At 35.8% G+C, this 27,274-nt stretch overlaps 1 protein-coding gene across 1 annotated transcript in view; it reads right to left on the bottom strand.

Moving 5' to 3' along the window:
* Nucleotides 1–27,274, bottom strand: part of LOC125228555 (hemicentin-1-like) — a 183,735-nt gene that overhangs the window by 26,751 nt on the left and 129,710 nt on the right. The window contains exons 5-10 of the mRNA XM_048133164.1: nt 15,977–16,087; nt 14,871–15,080; nt 11,968–12,122; nt 6,046–6,190; nt 5,674–5,804; nt 1,934–2,093 (exon numbers count right to left, since the gene is read on the bottom strand). Of these exons, the coding sequence (XP_047989121.1) occupies nt 1,934–2,093; nt 5,674–5,804; nt 6,046–6,190; nt 11,968–12,122; nt 14,871–15,080; nt 15,977–16,087 (912 nt within the window). The remainder of the gene's footprint in view (nt 1–1,933; nt 2,094–5,673; nt 5,805–6,045; nt 6,191–11,967; nt 12,123–14,870; nt 15,081–15,976; nt 16,088–27,274) is intronic.

Below are 27,274 nucleotides of genomic sequence, written 5' to 3'. Positions count from 1 at the left end.
GTGTAAGAATGTCCTATAATATATTTTTATTTATTCATGTAAATGATAATAGCACCCACTTAATTATTGCATTTCGATGATATTATCATCTTAGAGATAATAGGCTAGTTTCCTATACTTAAAATAAAATATTTTATGCAGTGCACGAAATAAAGCACCACATAATTAGAAGAAAAATATGGACAGTAGTTATATTTAAACAAAATTTATATTTAATAAGTCAAAGAGAAAGATATAAAGTAAATGAATTGACCGTGACGTCACTCCTCAGTATTTCATAGGAATTCCATATTATAAAACCGTATTGACAGTTCTTAAAAAGAAGCTGATTTGACTAGTAGGAAACTAGCCTATTTACGCTATTTGACGCGTGTCTGATGCTAGATATCATTATAAATAACTCGAATTTACTGATGTATGGAGTTACAACTCTCCCCTTACTTATTCTTCTATAATCTTAATAGACTCATTTACAAAAGAAGTCGCGTTCACTCCGGTTATTAACTTTATACAAAATTTCGTGCCTCTAATGTTGTAAATGTTTTTTTACACAGATATCATATATACCATAGATCAAGCAAACGCATCTACTTAGCGTGTCAAATGAACTCAGTAAAATCCACTGAGTTATCCGAATTTAATCGCAGCTTGCAACTTTCGGGCGTCAATTTTCGTAAGTTGAAGTCAACAAAAACATTAAAAATGTCTCGTAACGTGACATTTAATTGCAACAACACAAAAATTATGAACACTCAAGGGCCTGAGACACATTTAAAATCACAGGCAAGTAACAACTTCAGTACAAAATCTGACACGCTCGGCCGCCATACAAATAGATGAACTTGTTTCTTCTATCTAAATATAATTCTGTGGTTTTTTAAGTTAAAAAATAACAATACTTATCGTTTAAAATAAATCAATCCAAACAGCTAATTTTAAACGCCTTGTTATTTAGAGTTTCAGTGAAGCTTTTAAAATGAAATCTGACAAAGAGGTGATTGCAATAGAAAGCAAATTATTTCGTTCGTAAAAAGCGAATATGGAGCGATAAAACCCGCGTATACTGCTAAAATCAAACGTAACTGTTGTATGTTTTACATACCTACTACTTTTCATATAAATGATAAAGTCATGCCAAGTTGGCAGCAATTTTTTTTCGCTCTTCTATTGAAAATATTATTTTAATCGTAACCCTTGTAGGACCTATCAAAATCGCTGTCATATCAGTTTGGTGTGACTCTAGACAACCACATGACCTTAAATGACAACTTGTTTTCCTACCTATCCCATTATCAAGTGTACCACTATTTTGTAATACACTTAAGAGTCATGAATTATTAAAGGAAACGAGTACATTTAATCATGAATATTGACGTCGTCAATGTACCAGAACACAACCTTCCCAAATTGATCGGAAGTTCTTTTGTAATATTTCAACGTAGCTATTATATTTATCAATCGCTTAGTCAGTTGACAATAACTTCCTACTAACTATTATATGTATGTGGAGTATGAGTAAGGTACAGCGGGGCAAATATCGACTGGGGGCAATTGTAACTGATCCATGTTTCCATTATTAAACTATTAAGTTGAGTTCCACATGTATACACTAAACACGCGTGCCATATATAAAACCGGTTGACACTCTATTTAATAATGCAAACATTGTAAAACATGGAAAAAATGGATCAGTTATAATGGCCCCCCAGTCGATATTTGCCCCGCTGTACCTTATGAGTTTACAATGCTTTAGTATAACTTCAGTTATGAAGACGGCCTTCTACTTAAAAATTTACCTTACTATACTTAAAATTACAGAAAATCGTGAAGAATAGAGACCTATCGGGCACAAAACATCCACCGCATATGGTCGCGACCCTTGAGGAACCAAGGAAAAAGAAGTATAAGGAACCAAGGAAGAAGTATAACTTACAGACAACTTGCATATGCAGCACCGGTGACTTGCCGTCTCCTTCCACATTGGAGGCCGTGCAAGTGTACTTGCCGGCCTGGTGGCGGGACACGTTTCGGAGCGCGAGGTTTGTGTTGTGCGTTATAACTCCGATAGCTGCGTTGTGCTGTAGCAACGTTCCCTGTGTATAAAATATTTTGTTATATGGTTTTTTATTGCATATAAGGTTCTGTTGCTTCATAAAAGACGAATTCGTTAGTTTAAAAGTGACATTTTTAAGATGATATTTTAAGCAGGTTGGTGATATTTGCTGGAAATAGCATATGTTTATCAGCAACGGAATATGATATGTATAATAATTAATTTTCCGTTGAACAAGACCTATCTGAGCTGTCAAGTTAGATATTATGTTCATAAAGTTACAAGTTCTGCACTCTAAAAGTGTTTTTTCTGAATTTTATTGTCTTAGGCGATAATAGCTTGCAAACGAAGTTTCAAATATCTCATATTTCAACCCTTTAGGAGTTAGGTTATGGCAAGTTTAAATTATTATCTTTTTAATTCAAAGTCTTATCCTTTATGACTTTTATGAGATTTCGACAATTTTCAACCATTCTTACAATGTTTGTGATGAAAATGTGTAGGTAATACTAAATTATTTTTGTTCAAGTATTCTATTCAGCGCTAAAAGCAATATGTCAGCCTCTATTAAACATTTTTGCTACACTCTTCGACAATCCCATGTTAGTGGCTACGCCGTAGCCGTAGCTCTAGTGCAATTTGAGCCGAGCGGTGAATGTAGTTATTAATCAAATACGTTTTTATGATCTTTTATCACATTCAGTGCGAACGCGTGCTACGAGCATGAAAAATCCCGTAAATGAATAACAGCGACTACGAATAGAGCGCCCCACCTGGCGGGTGGTTGTTGGCAGTGTGTTAATTTCCTGGTTTAGTATAGAAAAATCCGCATTCACCATACACATCGTAATCCTATTTTGAATTCAATATACGTATAAATAAAAAATAGTTTACTTTTTCCAGTGAAGACGTTACGTCACCAAAAAAAAATTCATATTTCAGAAACCAGGGCGACATCATCGTCTTTGACACATTGCTGACAATTTTGAACCACATGTTTTCCTTCGAGACATGGTAATTTATTTTATTATAATAACGAACCTTACATTAAAAACCTGCGGGTTAAAAAATGAGCAATATAAGTCAAATGCCAGTCATCCCAAAACATATCAAAATTACATTTTGGCACATAATTTGTTATATGAAAGCATGTTTTCTATCAAACTTGGCTTGCGTGCTTGTATCCTCACATGACATGCTGCACCAGCATGGTAATAGATTTCGCTGAGCATATCAAACGAAACGCTGTCACTGTCACACTAATAGAATAACTAAAAAGGCTACTTATACAGGGGCTCAAAGACTTTCGCTGTCTTAGCACAAGCGATAGCGATAACTAAGCTGTTTCGAATTCCATTCTACCTATGTGATTCAGGCCCCGTAGATGGGTGGCATTTCTGCGACGCAAAACGCCACCGAAACGCCGCAAAATGTAGGCTGCCTATGTTGCGTCAATGCGCAAGAACAATTATTAGAGATAGATAGCTACGAAAGAGATATTATCGTGAGATATTAACTCTTTGACTTTTTTGTTGGCTCAGGCTCAGTATCATGCCTCCAGTCTCCAGTTGTTATACTATTTAAATATAGCGTCGTGGACACGTTCCATTCCAATTTAAATTGCGTGGCATGAAAAGCATTCAACTCAATCCTCTGAATGAATACAAAAAGGCCGAGCTTAGTAGATAGTCATTAAAAATTTAATGTGTTTATTTTTATTTCAATGGTTTAAATGTTTTGATTGAAACCATCGTTTACACAAGAGGAAAGGACACGACCAAAACTATCTATACAAATGTCATCTTTATTTTCTTCTCTAGACATAAACATAATAAAATGAATATATTATATTTAATATTGCCTTTGGTTAACGCGATAGTTACTCATGAAATAAAACTATGGAAACGGATTATATCGCGTATAATGAATTTACAATTCATCCCGACGTTTCGAACACTTTAGAGGTACAGCATTCGTGGTCAACGGGTGACTGAGGAAAAATTACAATGTGCAAAAGCTACCCACGTACAATAAATATTAATGAACCATAAATAATATAGATTTTAAAGGCTGGTTCACACACTATTAATAAAGCTAATTACGCAATATTAAAAAAAATACAATTACTATATTAAAAACAATTAATTAATTAATCTACACAAAATTGACAAAACCAAACTGCGAATGTATTTTTTTTGAACGCAAGAAATCGTTAATTTTTATTTATGAGGAAAATTTATTTCCATAAGCAATAATTATCATATTTTTCTTATTTGTCATATTCCGAGAAAAAGCATGGAGTCCCTACCTTAAAGTATGTACGGAAATGCGATTTCGAGGTGGTCGTCCAATATATAGTAAAAAACATATTTTGTGAAACTGTTAAAAGCGAGAATATTAACGGCTATTAACGGCTAAGGTACCGTGGTACATTAGACGCGCAAATATCTGTAACAGATTAATATGAGAAATTTGAATCAACCAATTAATGGCTTTAGCTTCAATTGAGGCGATTACGGTGTGAAATTGGAGAGGTTTAATTTGAATATGGCTAGGAATTAATGATGATATTTACCAACATACCCTAAGTGCGTTTTCACATTATACGATCCGATATCGGATGTAGGACCGATATCCCATCCCATACATTTACAGGCGCCATCTTGGAGTTTTTTCTATTGAAATCTTTCCGACATCCGATATGGGATCGGATAATGTGAGAACGGACTAACGAGTAAGATGAACACACGAGCAAAATAATCATTTGGCTTAAAAAGTAACATTTATTTTGATTCACAAGCACAATAAATAAATTTTATGATTTGGCTTGAAAAGTAAACATATCGTTATTTTATTTGTGGCAGGCAATTTAAAAAAACGTAACTTTATAACTTTTTAACTCGCGCCCTATTTCGCTCTGCTGCCTTAAAGCTGGTTGAAGCACGTAATATGTATAATAAATATTATAAGCTTTTCCTAGAATGTACTATTGTAAATATCAAAAGTACGATAAAATTCCAGTGAAAATTCGATATTAAATAAATCATTCATACTTGCTTTTGTAACAGTTAATTTTTAACAACATGCTACATAATTATCTGCTGAATACCGTATTTCATATTACTGGTTTTATTTACTCGTATATCCTACTTACTTTGAATTTTGTACTCACTGTGGTAAGTTTATTATATATGATGACTTTAATTGTGTACTTGTGTACACTTCATTTTTATATGAGCTTTAACGTCATTTTAGATTTGGTTTCTAGGTACACTCTGTACAATAGACACATGTAGGTAATCATGTCAACAATTTAACTACTAAGTGACAGGATTTTACCGTCCAGCAAAGTGATAGTCAGTGGGCTCTTTCAGGTTGAGAAGTTACATGTTTATATAAGCACAGTGAAAATTATATGCCTTATTATTACTTATACTAGGTATAAATAAGTAAGTATCTATTATATTGTGTTCCTGATAAACGCGCTAAACAAAACAAGCCACTTAAAAAGGTCCTCCTAAAAATGTCACTTGCAAACTAACCGCCCAGGGCACTACATTGTAACTAACAAGTCACGTGCTTGTTTTATGCAGCCAAAATAACCAAGAAAATGCACTCACGTCGTGTTCCCACACCACTTTATAAGCCGGTGGATTTGCGTCGACCTCGCACCCGAAGTAGACATCGTCCCCCTCTTCTATGTCGTTTGGGTTCATCTTGGCACCGAGATGTATAGTCGCCACAGGAACATCTGTGGACACAACGGTTTTGAACTAAATTGCTTCGTAAACAACACTGAATTTTATAGGGTGCTTTTTTGACGGCTTTTCGTAAAAAGTGAAGGCGAGATCATAATTGAGGGTATACCTACTATACGCCTACAGGGTATCCACAAGTATCACTTTTATCGTGGGTACAGTTAACAACACAGCTGTAAATACAAAGTGAAAAAATATGTATACAAATGCCCTACTCATCAAAACTTTACTCACAGTAAATGTTCAGCTGCAGCTTGCTTTCGATGGCCGAATGGTTAAACATAGGATGTTCAGCGCGACATGTCAAAACTTGCCCGTTGTGTTCTTTCAGAGGCGTCCAACGTAGCAATGACTGCGTTCCATTCCCATCTTCATAGTCCTGGGAACAACGAAGTAAAAATTAAATTCAGTTCAAAAAATTCAACAAAAAAAAATTTTTTTTAAAGCAAGAGTAAATAGGTATCTCATAGGTAAGCATGCTCCACCGTAGACCGCATCATCACTTATCATCAGGTGTGATCGTGGTCAAACGTCTACCTATTCTTACTAAAAAAAATATCTCTAATGAACCTGGTGTTTTTGATAAGTTTCTCAGAAACGAATACTTTCTCTAATTTGAAGTCGGTACCTACTTATACCTTAATGACCAGGAGGATGAATTACCGCCGCGCCGCGCAAAATTTTATTAAACAACTAACTGGTTATTATTTGGCTATAATGAATAATAATCCGATTAAATTATATTATACATCAAGTTATTAAAAACAAAAAATGTTTTATAAAATAGTAAACATTATGAAAATCTTGATTAGTAGTCTAATTTAAAAAATATACATGAAAAATATAGTAAGGGTAATAGGTAGGAAAAATATGATTCTTTGAAATATATATAATACTATATCTCATATTTGCTTTACCTGATAGAACAAAGCACAAATGCCTCACGAATCCATTAATTCCGCCTTGATCAGATCAAATCTACTCAAACCTCCAGAGACGTCATGTTTGTTACGTAGTACACTGTCCACGGCTTTTCACAAGATCACATACACTCTAATAGTGCTCCCACACTGGCTAATAAATGTTGTGTTGCTTTTATTGAATTCCGTTAACTTCGGCATATAGTTAGGTCCATTATAGGAAACAGAATGTCATAGTTAGTTTTCTTATATTTGTATTTTTTTTTCTAAAAAAACCATACTCTTGCGATAGATGTTAACTTCAAAATTCTGTTGAGAAACGGGCTTTACAATAAAATTAACTCACACTAAGTACAAGTCAAAACTATGACATGTCAATCACATATCGCAAACACATAGCCCGTTTCTTAACAGCAATTGATGTAACATCTATCGCAGGTGTATGGGATTTTTCAGAAAAAAGTTCCGAATTAAAAAAAACTATCTATGCTATTCTGTTTCCTATTTTAACATGGTGTGACAGGTAGGCTTGTGTCGTTCACGAACTATGAACTGTTAGGAATAAAATCCCATCAATGACCGAAATGAACTGAATCTTTCCGTGCTCTGTGAATCGGTCTTTGCTCATTTAGTTCAGTAATATCTGGGCAACCGAGCTTCGCTCGGTTCTGTTTCGTATCCTTGACATGTGTCGCCATCTAGTTCAAAAATGAATAGTACCTACATCGAGCGAAAGAATTCTCAGCCTTAACAACACAACTACTCCACACGAGATGGCGCGCATTTACGAATAGAAACGAACGAATAGAAAAATACACTATTTGAGTTTTTGTGGCATTCGTTTTAGCCTTGACCTGTGTCGCCATCTAGTATTTGCAATAAATAGTACTTACATCGACCGAAAGAATTCTGTCTTAACAGTACAACTACTGCACACGAGATGGCGCGCGAAGAAAAACGCATGAAAACTCGAAAATTCGCGTTTTCCGGGACCTAAGGATAAGTTAGACCGATTTTTCACCCCCAAAAACCCCCACATAACAAATTTCTGCGAAATCGTTAGAGCGGTTTCCGAGATCGTCAGTGTAAATAAATATATATATAAATAAATAAATAAATAAATAAATAAATATACAAGAATTGCTCGTTTAAAAGTATAAGATATGATCGGCGAGCGCGAGCGGTTTGGATCGAGAACGAGTGTGTGACTGCGCCGATCGAGAGCGAGAGCTACTTAGCAGAGCAACAAAAAACGTCAAGTTTTCATATTGAACTTCGTTTACTTACAACCTTTCGGCCCGGAATGTTACTATCTCTGGACTATTCGTATCATTTTGACACTAAGTATTCGGTCCCATTTGTTCTGATCTTTCCGACCGCAGTGGTCGCTGGTCTGGCTGAACTAAATGAGCAAAAGACCTAAAAGAGCGAACTAGTTCGTGGGAGCGATTGAACGAGATCGGAGCGCTCCAATCAACGAACGAAACGGCACAAGCCTAGTGACAGGGATAGTGCCATGGCGTGATGGTGCGCTGTCCCTCTAACACCGTGTTCATCATCATCATCATCATCATTCTCTTGCCCTGTTCCCATTATTTGGGGTCGGCGCAGCAGATTTTCCTCCTCCATTCCTCTCTATCAGCCGTCATTTCCATACTAACACCTTTCACTCTCATATCATTGTTCACACATTCCATCCATCTTTTCTTAGGCCTTCCACTAACTACCGTTGTAACCATCCACCTTCATCTTTATAACTCGTTTTACAACATTGCTTTCATCCCTCCGCATTACATGCCCATACCATGCTAATCTGCTTCCTCTCACTTTCTCTGTCACTGGCGCTACTCCCAGGCTTCCCCTTACATATAAAAATAAAAAATAAAAAAGCCTTTTATTTCGAGTCCAAGTTAAGCTATATCATATCATCGAATGTCGTCACAATTTATAGTTATATTCTAATATTCCCCTTACATACTCATTCCGAATTCTATCCCGTCTTGTCACACCACACAATAGTCATCCATCGCAACATTCTCACACACCGTGTTATATAACATTAATAACAGCCCAGTGTGGGAGCACCATAAGCAACAAGACATAACCCGCACGGAAGGAAATTAACTCACGCTAAAGATCAAAGGAATCAATGTATAGGTATAAGCGTTGATTTGTTAGCCTGTAGCTCATTTCAGACATTTCGAGTTTTTTTTTTATGAAATAGGCAGCAAACGAGCAGACGAGCTGCCTGATGATAAGCAGTCATCGCCGCCCATGGACATAAGCAACATCAGGGGAGCCACTTATGCGTTGCCGACACACAGATGTCAAGATCAAACGTATCTACTTAGCGTGTCAAATGAACTCAGTGAAATCCACTGAGTTGTCCGTCTTTACTCGCAGCTTGCAGCTTTCGGGCGTCAATTTTTGTAAGTTGAAGTCAACCAAAACATAAAAAATGCCTCGTTACGTGATATTCAATTGCAACAACACAAAAATTATGAACAATCAAGAGCCTGAGACATATTTAAAACTACAGGCAAGAATCAACTTCAGTACAAAATTTGACACGCTCGGCCCCTATACAAATATATGAATTTGTTTCTTCTATCTAAATTAAGTTCTGTGTTGCCGACCTTTGAGAACCCTAAATACCTTAGGTAAAGCGTCCTTGAGATTTAACGAGATGGCCCTAATAGCAGCATTAGATAAGAGTAAAATTATCTTTGTATTTGAATTGGATTTATTTTAGACTAGATTTTGCCCGCGGCTTCGCTCTCGTTGGATTCTAAAATGGCGGAATGCTCCATACAAACTTCCACCCCCCCATTTTAGGGAAGTGGGCAGTTAGAAAGAGAAAAAAAATAGCCTATGTCGTTCTCCATCCCTTCAACAATCTCCACTGTATAAATCACGTCAATAATTTGTCGCTCCGTGTTGCCGTAAAAGATGGGCAAATAAACAGACACACACACTTTCCCATTTATGGTATTGTTATGTTATTATATGGATTTTAGAATTCTAATTAGGTAACCATCTTTAAAACACAAGTCTATATATATAAATGTTTAAGGTACAGCGGGACAAATCCATATAAAACATTCATTGGGTGCTCATCATCACACAAATAAATGCAATTGTAACCCGGGATCCTGATCATATGTTTTATAGTTCAGCTGTACGAGGCAAGAAGTTTCTAGAGAGAAACAGAACGCACCGTTGAGTACTGCCAACCGTCTAAGTGGTGAAGATCCTAGAAAAGCTATGTATGTGTAGAGTGCTAACTATGAGAGCGCGAATTTAAACTTTGGATTTGAAACTCGCGATGAACTGGATGGGATGTTCTTGTGATTTTGGTATAGTAAAGTCGAATTTAGTTTGATATTATATAATTTACTTGTAGTTTACCACGATAGTTACGTTTGCACAAACATAAATTACTATAATATTGATTAATTAACATTATTAAATTGTTAATCGTTAAGGTATAATTAACAAACATAATTATGTAGGTATAATACAATTAAAAATATCGATTCAAAAATAAAACCTAGTATCACAATTGGGTACTTAGGGATATCTGAAGAACTTTAATATTAATTTATTATATGTACTAATAAAAAAAATATGCAGCTTAAATTGCTGTTTCTTTTGATTGCGTTGACATAGAAGTTTGATTTTGTTACAGCTTAAAGGTATTATAGACCTGAGTATTTGGTATGAATTTCAATTTAATACCTCTACGCGTTTATGAGGAAATGGGTAGTAAGGTTAAAATTATTAAAAAAAAATATATTATGTGATGTAACTAAAAATTTATGGTTTGGGTGAATTGCATAAAATGTGTACCTTTTAGCTAATTTAGTGTCCCGTGAAAACAAGGAGGGTTTAAAAATATATTTTGAGAAATAAGGCACACTGGAGTTACGTTAATTTAATAAAAGCGAATCTTTTGATTCATTTCAAAATTAATCTTAAGACAATTGTAGCTTTTCTTTTTTTTATTTTATTTTTTCGGTGATGCATGCAGTAACTTCACAGCAGTATAATCATGTCCCAATGTTGACCGTACTTCTATCGAGGAAGGTTGTTACGACTCATATTAGTTTCTTAAAAGTTTAATTGTAAATTATTCAGTCTTTACATGTTCTTCTTTATGTTCAGTACGAAAATATTTGCTTAAATTAGGAAAAATATATTATTTTGGTAATATCACATATTGTCCCAACTTATAGAACTTTCGTTACTCAGGGTTAGTTACGGAGGAATATCCCAAAGATTAGTTTAAAAATATTAGTAGAATTACTTCTCATTATTATTATTACACAGAGGGAACAACTGTCAAATTGTTGAACACAGCGGCATCCATTTTGTTTTCAACGTAGTGGCTCATGGATGGACGCGTGGTGTTTATTGCTATAAAATCTCAGGGTGATTAACGGTGAGTTTCCAAGGTAAATAGTTTGATTATCGTACACAGTTTTATTCATAAATGATTGTTTTTACAATGTTTTCTACAAATTCACAAGATTTTAAAGCAACATGTGACATGTTTGACGATAAATATTTTTTGAGGTTATGATTTCTCATATATCTTTCTCAGTTTCGTTATTTTTCGTTACGTAAATAAATTTCTACTATTTCCTTTTAAGGGTTCCGTTTTTTCCTTTTTATCTAAAATAGTTCCAATGCCTGCTGAGACATTGTAGCATATGCTGGAGCATATTCATATATTGTGCCTGTGATTTGACTCCAGGAGGCGTTGCACCTGATTTCAAAGCTCTCCAAATAGTTCTACGTGTTGGATCTATTATATCTCTACGCCCGTCTTATAAGTGACCGAGTTCGAAAGAACCGAGACTCGACATTTAAATTTATTTACGTATTTATTTCTGCGGTGGGAGCATGGGAAGGGAACATTCATTGCATGTAAAAAAATATGCAAGTAAGTACGCGTATAAGGGGTTCGCACTGATTGACCAGGGGCCACTGGTTAACTAGCGTGACAAACTTTATCACATCAGGCCGTCCTTTTCGCATTATTATCCGCGGTAAGTGGGATAGGGACGCACCGATGCGTTAACGTTTATCAAGCGTTTATTAAACTAGGCCCGCAGCACGTTATTTATTCGCGGATAAGCAAAATATTCTTTTTGCTTTTGATTATCATAGATTTCCGCAAAGTAACGCCTGAATCCATCTATTATATATACAAATTGTTCGAATAAATACTTACCATTTGCTTTGTTATGGAGTTTAACTGGCGACCCCCAAGCCACCACGTGATTTTGGCCGGTGGTCTGGCGCCTGTGGACTTGCATGACAGCTCGGTCATTGTGCCGACCGACAATGGATGCTCTCGAGATAGAATCTCTACTGTAAGCGGCCTTACTGCGAACAAAATATTTTAGTTAATCGTCTAAGAAAATGTTAATATTATACTGTAGAATTTTGAAATTAAAATAAATTAAGTTTTGACATTCAAAATTGTTGCCATGTTCAAAAACATTACTTAAAAAACGTAACAGTTATGACAAAAGTCGTGCTCTCTTTCGTCTACGATTTTTATTAAAGCGGCATAAAGAGTTATAAATCCAGGGTGATGGATGATGCACATTTTATTTTTATTTTGCCACCTCCAAACAACTGCTCATGCTATCTGTTCTGACTTTAAAGTTTTCTAAGTACACTGAGAGAAATTTGCATTGTGAATTTAACAAGTTCGACTTGTTGCGGTTTATCCGTTTGAATCAGCCAAACGTATGTTTAAAACAATATGTGTCAGGTTGTTTTTATAAAATCGACCTGTTGATTAAAATATATTGCCGATTCAAATGACAAGTAGCTTGTTGTTTGAACCAAAGAGCACGTAGGCGCTATTTTAACCAAAAAACTTGTTGAACGAACATGAAAACTGGTTGTATTTTCTCTCAGTGTACGTATTTGTTGTTGAAATCAACAATCTATGTGCCTGCTACCTAATTACCGGTAAGTTTGAAAATGCTGAGTAAACCTTTTCAAAATTTCAATTATTAGATATTTTAATCAGATTTATAAGCTGGTTGTTCGTGACATCCGGAAATTTAAATCATCCTGAAACTTTCCCGTGGATAAGATAGAACTCACAAAAATTCGAAAGGTACAAACTTGTAGCGAAAAAAATATGTGTGATACGATTTATATATTAGCGAAAGGTGAAACAGGCGTGTTAAGATCGTAAAAAGTGATTTCTGCCAAACCCTAAAAATATTTACGCAGAGGTCATAACAATTTTGAAATATGTTCGCTTTTATTAAATTCGGGTGGATGGTTTGCTAATCTACACTGAGAGAAATTTGCATTGTGAATTTAACAAGTTCGACTTGTTGCGGTTTATCCGTTTGAATCAGCCAAACGTATGTTTAAAACAATATGTGTCAGGTTGTTTTTATTATAAAATCGACTTGTTGGTTCAAATATATTGCCGATTCAAATGACAAGTAGCTTGTTGTTTGAACCAAAGAGCACGTAGGCGATATTTTAACCAAAAAACTTGTTGAATGAACATGAAAACTGGTTGTATTTTCTCTCAGTGTAGACTGATTTTACACGTGACATTCCTATACAGAAAGAACCTAATGATTCAACTGTAAATAGGCTTTTCCCATCTAAAAATTATCTTCATGACAAACGAAGCATAATTTAAATTGATTTTAACGGTCCGTGCTAATTTTGACACCCGAGCATGCGAAATATTCCAAATTTGAACTACGTGGATAGAATCTTGAGCGAGGGTTGCAAGGTACGTGTGTTAAACTAATTTTGCCCCTGAGTGAAACTAAATTAAATTTTCACCAACCAAATAAATTTTTAGGTAACTGTTAGGTGTAAAATACAATTAAATTCATATAACGTTTTTTTATCACTATTTATTTATTTATTTATTTAGTACCCAAAGGTTGCCTGGAAGAGATCGCTCTTAAGTGATAAGACCGACTGTTGTTACCTCTGTTTAATTTGTTTTGTTTCTTGTGTATTACTTGTAAACCATGTGAGGTGTGCAATAAAGAGTATTGTATTGTATTTAATGTAAATTGTAAATTGATTACTTATGATAGTAATTCATTGATTAGTCTCATTGATTCTTAATCAATTTACAAATTATGAGATTACTTTTCCCAATATGACTGTGGACAAAGTAAGATTTTTCTCTTCAATTTTTACCATCGAAAGAGCCGCTATTGGTTGTTAAGGTGACAAAAAGAGTATTTCATAGAAACGCTAACTCACTTCTAAGTTCATCAACGAAACGCAGCACGTATCTTCTAAAATAAACACAATTTCGCCTGCGGATGTGCCTCTAGGCCACTAGTGCCACTACACAATACTGCGATATATTCAAAAATGTTCATTGGCTTGTAGTACTATCTTCGTATGGATATCAGAATAATTTATTTAAGCACTATAAAAAAAAGGTATCGCTGAATTTTGTTTAAACAGATAGGTTTACTCGTATTTTCTAAAATAAGTGGAGATTCTATCGCAGGTATAAGATCGGTATATTTTCATCTTCAGTATCAGGTAATATGTCAGAAAATGCGTTTAAAAGTTCAAGTAGTGGGTGCATTTCAGTGTGCGTAGCCGAATGGCACAAACGCTCACGAAACGCTCACGAAACAAAACGCTCGTAGATATCTATCTCTATCGCTCTTGCGTACTAGCTTTCGCGGCGTTTCGTTTTCGTTTCGCGTCGCAGAAATGCCATTCGGCTACGGCACCTGGTCCTCTAAATACCAAAGCTACGAGCAATTGCTGACGATCCGTATAGTTTCGTAGGTTTCTCTCTCTATCGCTCTTCCTATTGCGTATCGTACGGTGTTAATTTGTAGTGCTGTGTGCTTGCCGCGGCCGCTGCAGGACACCAGCACAAGTGCAGACTAAAACGGGGTGTTTCGACGGTTCTGGGGCAACCTTCCCAATCCCACTTCGGCGAGGCAGACAACGCAACAGAGCTAAGCTCACTCAAATCCAATATGTAATTTGTTTCTTGTTTTTTGAGTCTATGTATTGTATCTTATTTAGTAATAGTGCATTGGTTTTACTACTTATTTGACTTTTAAAGAGGTATATCTACGAATTGGAGTCTTTTATAATACTTACAATAAACGTCGACTTTCACCGATGTAGTCTGAGGTTTTGACAAGAGAGTGTTGTCGGCAGTACACGTGTACACTGCCAACAGATGTGCATGTGTCACGTTTTTGACCACCAGGGTCAATGTCCTCCCCTGGCCCACTTGAACAACACCAGGGTCCAATGTTTCAAGAACTGTGTCACCTTGAAGCCACTGAATTTTGGGTGTAGGGTTACCTGATAAGAGAAATATATATTGTTAAAATAATTAAAATTATATATCACAGAGCGATACATAAAACATATCATATTAGAATTTAGATATAATTAACAATATTATACTGCACGTATTGTAATATTGAGTATGTTTGCTTCTATAAAATAAATAATAATGTTAAGCGGCAATCATAATATGAATAAAAATACCAAAGTAAACACAAACTTGGTGAAGAAATAAACTGACAAAAGACTTCAGCATATTTTATACTCCAAAGAGCATGAATACAAGTCCGCAATTGTAAAACACATATCAACATGAGCGAAATTGCTTTAATAAAAATATACCGCAGAAGTGCCTTCATTCTGCTTGCCGTTTTAAATTTATATGCCATCTTTTACCTCAGTTTCTTGAGAGTACCTACTCGTACTAGAACACACGCGAGCTATCAGGTTTTAACATAAAATCTCACGACGTTGCCGGGAACATGGAATGCTTTTATACTGTGTATCCAACTAAAGGTTTTATTTGCTAAGAGAAAATAATACAATTTCTTTGCAGCCGTAAGTTTTATTATGATGGAAAGAAAAACAAAGTAGATAGTAGTCAAATTTAGAATGCGGACTCTTTATTGAGAAATAGCTTGACATTGGAACCGAAAGCCAATTTAAGTCCTCCACTGCATTATAGTAAAACTAGCTTCTGCCCGCGGCTTCGCACGCGTTAAAAAAGAGACAAAAAGTAGCCTATGTCACTCTTCATCCCTTCGACTATCTCCACTTAAAAAATCACGTCGATTTATCGCTCCGTTTTGCCGTGAAAGACGGACAAACAAACAGACACACTTTCCCATTTATAATATTAGTATGGAAGTATGGATACATTCATTAAAGTAAATCTTTGTCGCAGCACTTACCCCTGCTCACTGTGCAATTAAGCCTGAAATCTCCCCCTTCATTATAGGGGCCCGCGATCCCGGTTATCTCTTTGCCAAATTCGTCAAAGATCACCGGCTTATTGGGTAGCTCTGAAAAAGATGAGAAATAGACATTGACAGTTTTATTATATGATTTGGAATGAAGGAGCTTGTCAATGAATGTCTCTTCTGGCTTGTCGGGCGATTGACGGGTAAGATTGTAAAGGCGAGAAACGCTCGTGTTTCTAATTGGCTTAGGCGCCTGGACCATCTGGACTACCTATACTAATTTTTAATTTAATTTTTTTTTTTTTTTATAACTCAGCCTCGCGAACAGCTAGAATTTCTAATGAATATCGACTAACAACTGGAAGGCCTGTCGCTAAGTGAAGAAGCGGAGCTGCTGCGTTCACCGAAGAGGGGGTAACCGAAAGGGAGGCCACACCTGCGGAGAACGGGCCGTTCTATAAGTATCAGTCCAAGGCCCAGAAAAAGAAAGCTAAGGTTCTGAGGAGAAAAGCTGCGATTGATGGGGAAAGGGGTGGCGTTCCGGTGGTGGAATTTAAGGGGGACGCCAAACCTGGCCCGAGCAAACGCGGCCTCAAGATGAAGAGGCCAGAGAATTACAGAAGGTAAGGAAGAAGGTTCGCAAGGCTATGAGGGTGGCGGTAAAGAAAGGCGACACTCATAGTTGGGACGAGTATAGAGAGGTCAGAAATAAGTATACCAGACTAAGAGAGAGAGCTAGACAGGAGGGCTGGAGAAGATTTACGGAAGACATTGACAGTTACTCAGAAGGTGCGAGGGTGGTAAAGCTATTAGCTGGTGACCGGGCGTGCCAACTGGGGAGCCTAAGAGTAGACGGTGACCTAATCACAGAGCCGGAGAGGGTACTGAGTACAATGCTGAGCATACATTTTCCGGGCTGTGAGGAGGTGACAGAGATAGATGAGCAGGTAAGCCGGGGAGGCCGACTGGGGAGGAGCGGCGGAAGTGGTGGGGGAGAGCAGGATGGAGTGGGCGCTCTTCTCCTTTGCACCCTTCAAGTCTGCGGGCCCGGACGGGGTCCTACCGGTACTACTGCAGAAAGGGTATGAGCATATAAAAGATGACCTACTGGAACTGTACAGGGCAAGTATCGCTCTCAGACACATACCAAAGGTGTGGAGAGAGGTAAGGGCGGTTTTTCTACCTAAACCAGGCAAGAAATCATACCAAGAGGTAAAATCATTTAGAAGCATAAGTCTATCGTCTTTTGTCCTAAAAACCCTAGGATTACTTTTATCGGGTCCAATGCGAATTAATTGAAAACATTTTTTTTGTCAGTGTCAAGACTAGGAAAGTTATATAATGAATAGGTATGACAATTAAATATCAAAATACAAGATTATCAAAATATAAGATTTTTCATAGAAACAGTTACAACACATAGTTATACATTTAAAGGACTTAAATAAATATATTAATTTAACAGTTAAATACAAGTAGAGGATGGCACTAGAGGTACAGCAGTGTTCTATGAAAATAAACATCTGGACTACCTATACTAATTATTCGGATGGATTATAGGTTGTTAATTACATAATTCTAAAACACGTCTCAATATCAATTTATTAGCATCGCCTACACACGTTAGTTTGAAAGGTACATTGCTAATCAACACGAATCTAAGTTCTACCGGAAATCCCCCAAATTCTCAAAACAGATGTGACTAACTGATGAAGACTCTATGAAAAGTTTAGGGTAGACCACCTCTGAAGATAAAATCCTTCGCTGTTTTGGGTCGTTTATATTGTTTGTTTATATCGCCTTTATATTGAAAAGTACTACTAACACAAGTAATTTGCGATAGACAAGATACATTTGTGTTAATAATAATTTATTTGTCAGTTCTGTATATTGAAAGCACTGTAGTATTTTATTTTTCGTTTTCTTGACAGATACGATAAATTCGGTTATAATCTAAGAACCGAATTTATCATTATACTAGCCTTTGCCCGCTGCTTCGCTCGCGTTAAATTTGAAAATTGTGGAACTTTTCATACTTCCACCCCCCATTTAAGGGAAGTGGGGGCCAGAAAGAGACAAAAAGTAGCCTATGTACACTCTCCATCCCTTCAACTTATCTTCACATAAAAAATCACATCAGTTCGTCACTCCGTTTTGCTGTGAAAGACGGACAAACAAACAGACACACACACTTTCCCAATTATAATAAACGTCTATAATAAATATTAAGTCGACTACCAGGTAAACTGTACCAAATTTTCCAAATTCTTATATAATATCAACATGAAATAAAAATGAAAATATTGACCTCTTAAACGTTTTTGGGGCGAACAAACACTCAAATTATATATTCAGCGTATTATTTAAATTCCCTGATATTGTCAGAAAAATAATCAGATTCCAAATCAGAGCTCGTAGAATTGCAAAAGGCGTCGAACGTGTCCCAAATATCCTCAAATTGAGGATAAACAAACTACGAACAGGGCTTCAATGTGGCCGAGGAAATGAAAATGTTTTCGTTGACTCGAAACAAAAGGTTCTACGATATGAGTATTCAGAGGAGGATCTCTGCAATCACGCGGAGCTTTCATATCCATTCCCGCAACGTTGCTATCGCTTACTGAAATGAACAGCTGCCACCCGTTCATTGTTTCGTTCGTTCGCATAAGTGGGGCCGGCCTAAAATGAGTATTACGCCGTCGTTCGAAAAATGCGAACCGATTTCAAAATAACATTGCCAATGCCTTATGTTGAAAATATTTATTTGTACAGAATTTTGTTGGTTTGTGAGGCAAATTTTAGGAATAACGTAAAGCCATCTCTGGCAGCAAGCATGTCTCGGTAATCCTGAAGCTTTATATGAGAATGGCTACTAAAAAGCTAAGTAAGAACAAGGCCATCAACTGCTTTCGGTGAATATTTTATGTGTGTTGTACATCATCAGTAAGATTTACGCAACATTACCATAAAAACCGGCTTTTTAGAGAAAATGTGGTTTTTCTTATTAAGACTAGTATTTAATTTTGATTCGGTACAAACAAAATTTTAACTGGGAATTCAGTAAAAACTTACTTTACCAAGACACTTAGTGAAAAGTGGCGAAATTACCTTTGACCATTGTCCTCCTTGCGTTATCCCGGCATTTGCCACGACTCATGGAGCCTGGGGTCCGCGTTGACAACTAATCCCAAGATTTGGAGTAGGCACTAATTTTTTACGAAATCGACTGCCATCTGACCTTCCAACCCGAAGGGTAAACCAGACCTTATCGGAATTAGTCCGAAATGGACGAAATTACCTTTGACCAAAATATCTTAAATTAACTACTCGGTAAAGCTAATAAATGTGTCACTTAAAACGGGTTTTACGTTGTGTTTTGTTTTTCTAATGCGTCCCCCTTCAGAGCTCCTTTAGTAGTGTTCAGGCTGTTCACGCGTTTTTAACACATAAAAAAAAAAAAAAACTTGTGTATAATAATCAAATTGAATACTAATCGTAAGTATATTATCATGTATTAGTTTTAAAAAGCCTTACTGGTTTTATACATACATAACTATTTATAACTTTAAAAGTGGTTTCTGATAGTTCCACTTGTGTTGAAACTGTTGAAGGTACGTCAACCAATTGGAACCCTAGGCCACTGTAGAACTATGTCATAGGGACGTTATTCATCAGATTGTAAGACATCTCTTACTGCTTGTCATTTTGACATTTTGGTTCCAATTGGTTGAATGTACAGTATTCACCTCTTACATATTGTGGAAGGAAAGGAATTACGAAATCAGCTTTTAAAATTATTCATAACGCAGCTTAAGCTTAGGTAACGTTCATAAACTACGACGGCATGGTAATCCTTTGCAGCTGTGACGAACGAGCCGACTTTAAGCTAAAGCTAAGCAACAATTTATACTTTAATATTATGAAGAACGAAAATTTGCTTTCTAAATGTCTGTAATATTTTGTTAGATCTTAATAATGTGAGATACGTAAATGATTGTCACATTTCTTAATGAGCTACCGTGTATGAATTCGCCGCTAGAGGCGCTAGTATAGCATGAAGTCTGGTCTCCATCAATTGTTGTTTTTAAATAGACGGGTGACGGGTGATTGTTTTGTTTTGTGAACTTTTAAGATTAACGTATGTAATGGCTGTTATGTAAAACTACGAACAGGGCTATGTAAAACTAAGCGAGCGATCAAAGGAGCACTAAGTAATTAGGTTTTATCACGTAAAGGTGATAAGAAAAATTATTTGAAGTTTTTATTTTGTCATTCCATAAAAAAAAAAAAATTACTTTAATAGCTTTACCTAATACGTACATCAAATGAAAAGCGGCATCGCCAACTGGTGAGCACAAACATGGCCCTCATTTAAGATGAAGCGCCTCAACTCGTAAAACACTAACCCTATTGCCTTTCGCCTCGTTTCATAAAATAACACTCGTGTTTTAATGCCTTTCATTATGCGTCAGTCACATAAATCTCTATCACTTATGTTAGTATATAACATAACCTGGCGGGCAAGCATGGTCGCGCCGTCCCTATCGCACAATACTAATAGTGCGATAGGGACGGCCTGATGTTTTCTTGCCTGGTAAGTTTGTAAAGTCCACGCCACCTTATCAATAAAATGTCAGATAAAATTAGGGTAACACAGACAGCAACCCTGTCCAAGGTACTTTTCTTTCTGTCAATAAAATAAGTTTCCTTTACACAAAAGTTTCAGCCAGGCGTTATTCGTAAAAGTTTCGTGTTGATTTTGGTGCGGATAAAAGACCAGAGTTTGCGGCTGGGCCGCGGCTTATCAAGATCGTTCGGCCATGTTTGAATAAAGCTGTACCGTCGATCTGGAAATTGTTACTTTATAGAGGAGATTTCGAATCAAATTAGCCCTCGTAAAACCGTCGATGAAATAAAATGGCTTTTTATTTTATTAGTGGTAGCGTTGCAACAAAATGTTCACTGACGTAGGTACTTATTTTTTTTTACATTGTCGTGGCCGTATTTTTTTACCTATTATGAATGGGCTTACTCTTGACCACAGACTAGCCAAAGGCAAAGACGTGGCAAACGATGGAGTGAGCTCGCCCAGAAAATGCCTGTTCACCCTTGATTTGAAGGTTGCCGGGTTTTAAATATGATGGTAAAAAATGATTTTATTGAAGACTGAAACAATTAATAAATTTCTGTATTATAAAAAAGAAATATTTTAGATTCTTCCCTAAAATAAGACATTTTTATAAAAATAAACTTTTATTTAGTTAAAAGCGCAAAAATATAAAAGAAGAAACTGACACAACAAAATACTCTGTTAAATATCCAACAGATTTTGACTATCAACACGCACGGTTTGAATTGTGTACACGCTGTTTTCACGATTACGTTTCTATGCATAATAAGATTAAATTACTCGTAGAATTACGTGATTATATTGTCATGTGATAGCTTTTCCGAAAGGAAAATAAACAATTTGTGTGTACACTGTACGAGTAAATTGTTCTTAGAAATAGAGACAGATAAATATTTCCTATACCTGTAAAAGCCACGAAGAACACTGGAGACTGCAATATTGCTAAGTTAACGAAACAAGAATCGATAAGATTTTTGCCACGCCGCACAAGTGTAAGGTTTTTTTTTTTAGTCAAAATAATGTAACGGATTTATTTAACGAAACGTGCATTTAAATTGCTTTGGTAAGTGAGACATGTATTATATTTATTTCTTAAAATTAAACTTCATGTTCTGAACTGACTGGTTTGATAATCTACCCTCATGGCAGTATAAATTGATGAGCTCTCATTATTGTTTTATTTAAAAGATGACTTACTTTTGTACCTAAAAATCTTTTTACAAATTTAAAAGGTGTGTAACATTACATTGCCCATTAGTTATTGAAACACATAAATCTGATAACTATATGACTAGTATATTCTGGATACACAAGCGCCGTCATATGATACGTCATTCAGTTTGTGACAGTAAAATTTCATAAATTAATTGGCATAAGGAAATCGTGGAATTATGAGTAAAGTAAATTTGTATCTTATCAATAGAAATAAAGTTCTGATTAAACGACTGCTTTATTTAACGATGCCTCGAGTTGTTAAACACAAGCCATTTTATGTTGTTTCCGAAAAGTGGTGTAATTTATTCCAACGAGGCAATTGTCCTGCTGTTGTATTCTGTTATTATAATATAATTATACATATTTGAGCTTATCAAGTTATACAGATCAGATAAACAATTAAACATTCAAACTGAATGAAATACGCTGTGTAAAATATGTTCTCATAAAGTACTTCAATAATTTAATCCCTCGTGTCCGGTAACACAAGATTGGTAATAGTACATTACACCAGAGGCCGGGAAAATGAGGATTTCCGGCCAAGTGGGTATATACGGCCGCGCGAGCGTGCGAGCGAGGCCGGATAGGGATACGAGGCCGGGAATCCGTTTTCACGCCGAGGCATGTATAGTGCTTTTCTCAAACATACAATGAAATAAAAAAAAATGCTCTAAAGGACAATATTTTATAAAAAAAAGTTACTTTGCAAGCCTAGGCCTAAAAAATAATATGAAATCCCTTTACAGTCCTCTCGAGTTGTTGCGCCCAAAAAGCGATACTTCCCAGCCCATTTTAAGGAACGTAAACACAATATTTCATTGCATGTTGGAGAAAAAATTATGAATACTTATGAAAAGTTGATCTCAATTCAAACTGAGAATTATAATGCAGTTCTTAATTTTGATATTTAATGCTTTAAGTACGATTTTGAACAAAAACGATTCCTGGCAAGCAATTATGGTCGCTCGATAAGTGATAAAATAGCAGGCCGTCCCAATCGCACTATTTGTAAGTGCGATAGGGACGGCCTGATATTTTATCGTCTATCGCGCGACCATGCTGGTTGCGCTGGTCATTTGCAAATACATATTTAATAGTGAATTTAACATATTATATTAACCGTTAAAATTGAAGTTGTGCAATTGTGGGTAGTTTAATTATGTTAAGTACTGAATTTAAATAAACAACTTTGATAATAAGGTTGCCAACCCCTGGTATGAATAATGGAGAGTATGTTGTATCTCTAATCATCTTCAGATATTTTATGATAACTCGTTATAAAAATGTTTAGCATTTTAAAGTTTTAAAACTCATCGAATTGAAATGTGTTGTTTTTCAACGTTTTATTTCACGAATTGGACTGATTGATCTCATTTTGATTGTTGACGGTATGCTACCACATTTATGAATACTATTTTATAATGGCCAGTGATGGCAGAATTATTTAATCAAAGTAACGTATAAAATAAAATGCTTCGCATTTTACCATGGTGATCATGGGTGATAATTCGATGGGAAATCGAAAAATTACATCTATGGTGTGAATAAATATCATTAAGACATGTTTCAGACTATTAGTAATATCTGTTTGCTTCTTAAGAATAACGATTCAATCTTGATATGCTTATATATTATGATGCATGTGACATGACATGGGTGATGGTCACATGTAGTCATATGTAGAGTCATATGTAGAGTCATATGTAGAGTCATATGTAGGGTCATATGTAGGGTCATATGTAGAGTCATATGTAGAGTCATATGTAGAGTCATATGTAGAGTCATATGTAGAGTCATATGTAGAGTCATATGTAGAGTCATATGTAGAGTCATATGTAGTCATATGTAGAGTCATATGTAGAGTCATATGTAGAGTCATATGTAGAGTCATATGTAGTCATATGTAGAGTCATATGTAGAGTCATATGTAGTCATATGTAGAGTCATATGTAGAGTCATATGTAGAGTCATATGTAGGGTCATATGTAGGGTCATATGTAGAGTCATATGTAGAGTCATATGTAGAGTCATATATAGAGTCATATGTAGAGTCGTATGTAGAGTCAGTCATATGTAGAGTCAGTCATATGTAGAGTCATATGTAGAGTCAGTCATATGTAGAGTCAGTCATATGTAGAGTCAGTCATATGTAGAGTCAGTCATATGTAGAGTCAGTCATATGTAGAGTCAGTCATATGTAGAGTCAGTCATATGTAGAGTCAGTCATATGTAGAGTCAGTCATATGTAGAGTCAGTCATATGTAGAGTCAGTCATATGTAGGTCATAGAGTCATATGTACGCGTAAACTCGAGTATTTTGGCCCCAGTATAAAATAATGACTTGAGCCAGGGTATTGCACAATGAATCGTATCTTGTGGAATAAATGGTTGACGCACGCGGATGGACGTGCGGGATTTAGAGCGCGTGGATGAACGTGCGAGATTTAAAGCGCGTGAATGAACGTGCGAGATTCAAAGCACGTGGATATACGTGCATAACATTTAAGCACGTTGATGAACGTGAAAGACTTTCATTTCAACCTTTATAAATACACTAGCTTTTACCCGCGGCTTCGCCCGCGTAATAAAAGTATTCATTAAGATTTTCATTTGGATCCGTAGGGACCGTAGGTTTCTCTGTAGGTATATTTATCTGCGATTATTTCGATTGCACATAATACTTTTGCTTGCAATGATTGTAGAAATATTACACATCGACCACAGCGTAGGTAATTATATATACGCTGGGGAAACCTTTATAAACATCCCACATAGCCCGTATTTCGACACTATGATCGGTGGGTAAAAAGTACTTTTTTCTATTATCCCTTACAATTTTTTACATTTTGCTTATACTTATCGCAAACGTAATCTTCAAGCAAGCAAACAACGATCGTCTTAGAGCACATTGATTGTAAGAGACCGCCGACCGATTATCCGTATCCCGCTAACGATACCCATATTATCCGTATCCGTATCCGTATCGCTATCGCTATCGCTATCGCTATCGCTATCGCTATCCCTATCGCTATCCCTATCGCTATCCCTATCGCTTTCCCTATCGCTATCCCTATCGCTATCCCTATCCCTATCCCTTATCAAGATGTTTAATGATATAACACTTTAAGTTCTCGCGCTTTGTACACATATTTAAAGTCACATACAGGTCGAACGCGATTAATTAACATTATTTTTACCTTTTTCCCAACGTTTCGGCCAGGTTGCACTGGCCGTGGTCGCGGAAGACTGACGTCCCAGCAAAATGTCACCGGAGATGTAAACAACACAAAACTACCCGATATTAATTTATATAAATGTTCGGGGTAGACAAATAAATATAATCTACCCGCTTTTAGTTAATGTTTATTTCCCACCATGTTTATTTTAAAGGTAAAAATAATGTTAATTAATCGCGTTCGACCTGTATGTGACTTTAAATATATGTTTAATGATTTCTTATCAAGTGCTAAAATATAAAGTTTCATGGTTTTATCATTTAAAATTAAGAAATCCCATACAAACTTTCAACCTCTTTTTCAACCCCTTCATCCCTTTTTTTCGAAATAAAAAGTAGCCTATGTTCTGTCTCAGGGTCTAAAGATTGTCTGTTCCAAATTTCATCAAAATCGGTTGCGTGGTTTAAGCGGGAAAGCGTAACAGACAGACAGACAGAGTTACTTTCGTATTTATAATATTAGTATGGATAGTATGGATAGTATGGATGGATGAAACATTAATATAGTACAACATAAATGACTGTGCCTTAATATCAGAATGTATATTATTTGCGACTTTTGATTGGATAAAGCAGTACAGCAATAATTACATATTTATCTTTTGGCTACGTGTAATACGTGTATCCAGTTCTTTACATGTTTTATAGTCTTAGGTGATTAAGAATAAAGTAACAAAAAAAGAGACTTTATTGATAACATATAAAACTTATTACCTAGCAGGTTTAGCTCGTAAAATATTAAAAGTGAAGTACTTAAACTTTGTATCGGTTTTGAAGAGACCTATTAGATTTAAAATAAAATCGTTACTAACGACTAGTTTCCCTTTCATAGATAAAAGAAATAAATTGAAAATGTGCAATTTGAAATCTAGAGAGCAAACATTAATAATCTTTTGTCTTTAAATTCGCGATAGCTCTTCATTAAAAGAAAATATATACTTGCTTTATGTGTGAATAGATCTTTTGATAATTAAATGAATTGCTTACCACTTGCGGCTTGTAATCAGCGCGAATAAAGATACGTCGGATATCGTATTTGGTTTTTCATACGACATAAATATACCATATAAAAAAAAAGAGATTATGTATATAATGTCTGACGGGTGTCGCTATTGTTGACCTGTAACCTAAATAGTATATGTACAAAGAGTTTTTCTATTTCGGCATACTATTGCATCAATCTTAGCTAGCACCTAAAATAATAATAACAGGATAAAAATAATAATAATAATAAAGACCTACACCGTAGTCGTGTAAGTGCGATTAGTCTTAAATGGTTGCGTAATATAATATGTTTACGTTACAAATGGTAAATATTAACTAGGCGCGATATTTTATTGACAGGTCATTTGAGTATTTAAAGATTCTGTAAATGTGTATGATATATACATCTGAAAAATCTTGAATATAATTACTCAGTATATATAAATAGTAGATATATTAATAGGTGATGACAATAATTTAATTAATCATAACGACTATCGATACATTATGACTTATTGAATTGATTACCGAACCATAATCGTTTTACCATAATTTCGAAGACAGTCGAAATTATGTTCCTAAAGAAAGTGTTGCAAGTTTCAGATCAAGGACCCAGGAGCGTCCAGGTGAAAGGGCCAGGGTCTGGTATTCGTTTACCACCCAGGAGTGGAGGAGGTGAGAGGGTCGGGGTGTAGATTCACTTCCGACCCAGGAGTGCCCAGGTGAGAGGGTCAGGGTAAAGATACCTCTGTTTCGATCGTCCACCGTGGGTCCTCATACGCTGGCATGGTATGCGAGCTTGCGTCTGGCGGCGCAATGTCCGGCGTCCGTGATGAGCAGTATCGGCAGCACTATCTAGGCTGAGAGAGCTTGGGTGGCCCATGATGCTGTTGCAGCGGACGGGTACATCATGTTGCCGAAGCCCGTGGCGGCACGGGAATTTCATTCAATCGTGTGATGAGGTGGTGATGTCATAAAACCGTGTAAATATGTTCTTTTTGCTTGTTTCGCGAGTGAAGTGTGAAGTGAAGTGTTGCATTGTTTACTTAAATATGTTTATAACTTGTGAAATTAATTTAATTATCATAATTTAATTAGATGTAATGAATTCAATTGGATGTAATGAATTTAATTAGATGTAATTAATTTAATTAATTTAATTGTATCGAAGTTAATGTTATTCATATATTTATTTTTCACGGGCCTATATTTCTTGATAAGATTT

The sequence above is a fragment of the Leguminivora glycinivorella genome, chromosome 8 (assembly GCF_023078275.1).
Source record: "Leguminivora glycinivorella isolate SPB_JAAS2020 chromosome 8, LegGlyc_1.1, whole genome shotgun sequence".
Taxonomy (NCBI): Eukaryota; Metazoa; Arthropoda; class Insecta; order Lepidoptera; family Tortricidae; genus Leguminivora; species Leguminivora glycinivorella.
The sequence above is the reverse complement of the archived record's forward strand: the minus strand, read 5'-3'. Positions and strand labels throughout refer to the sequence as shown.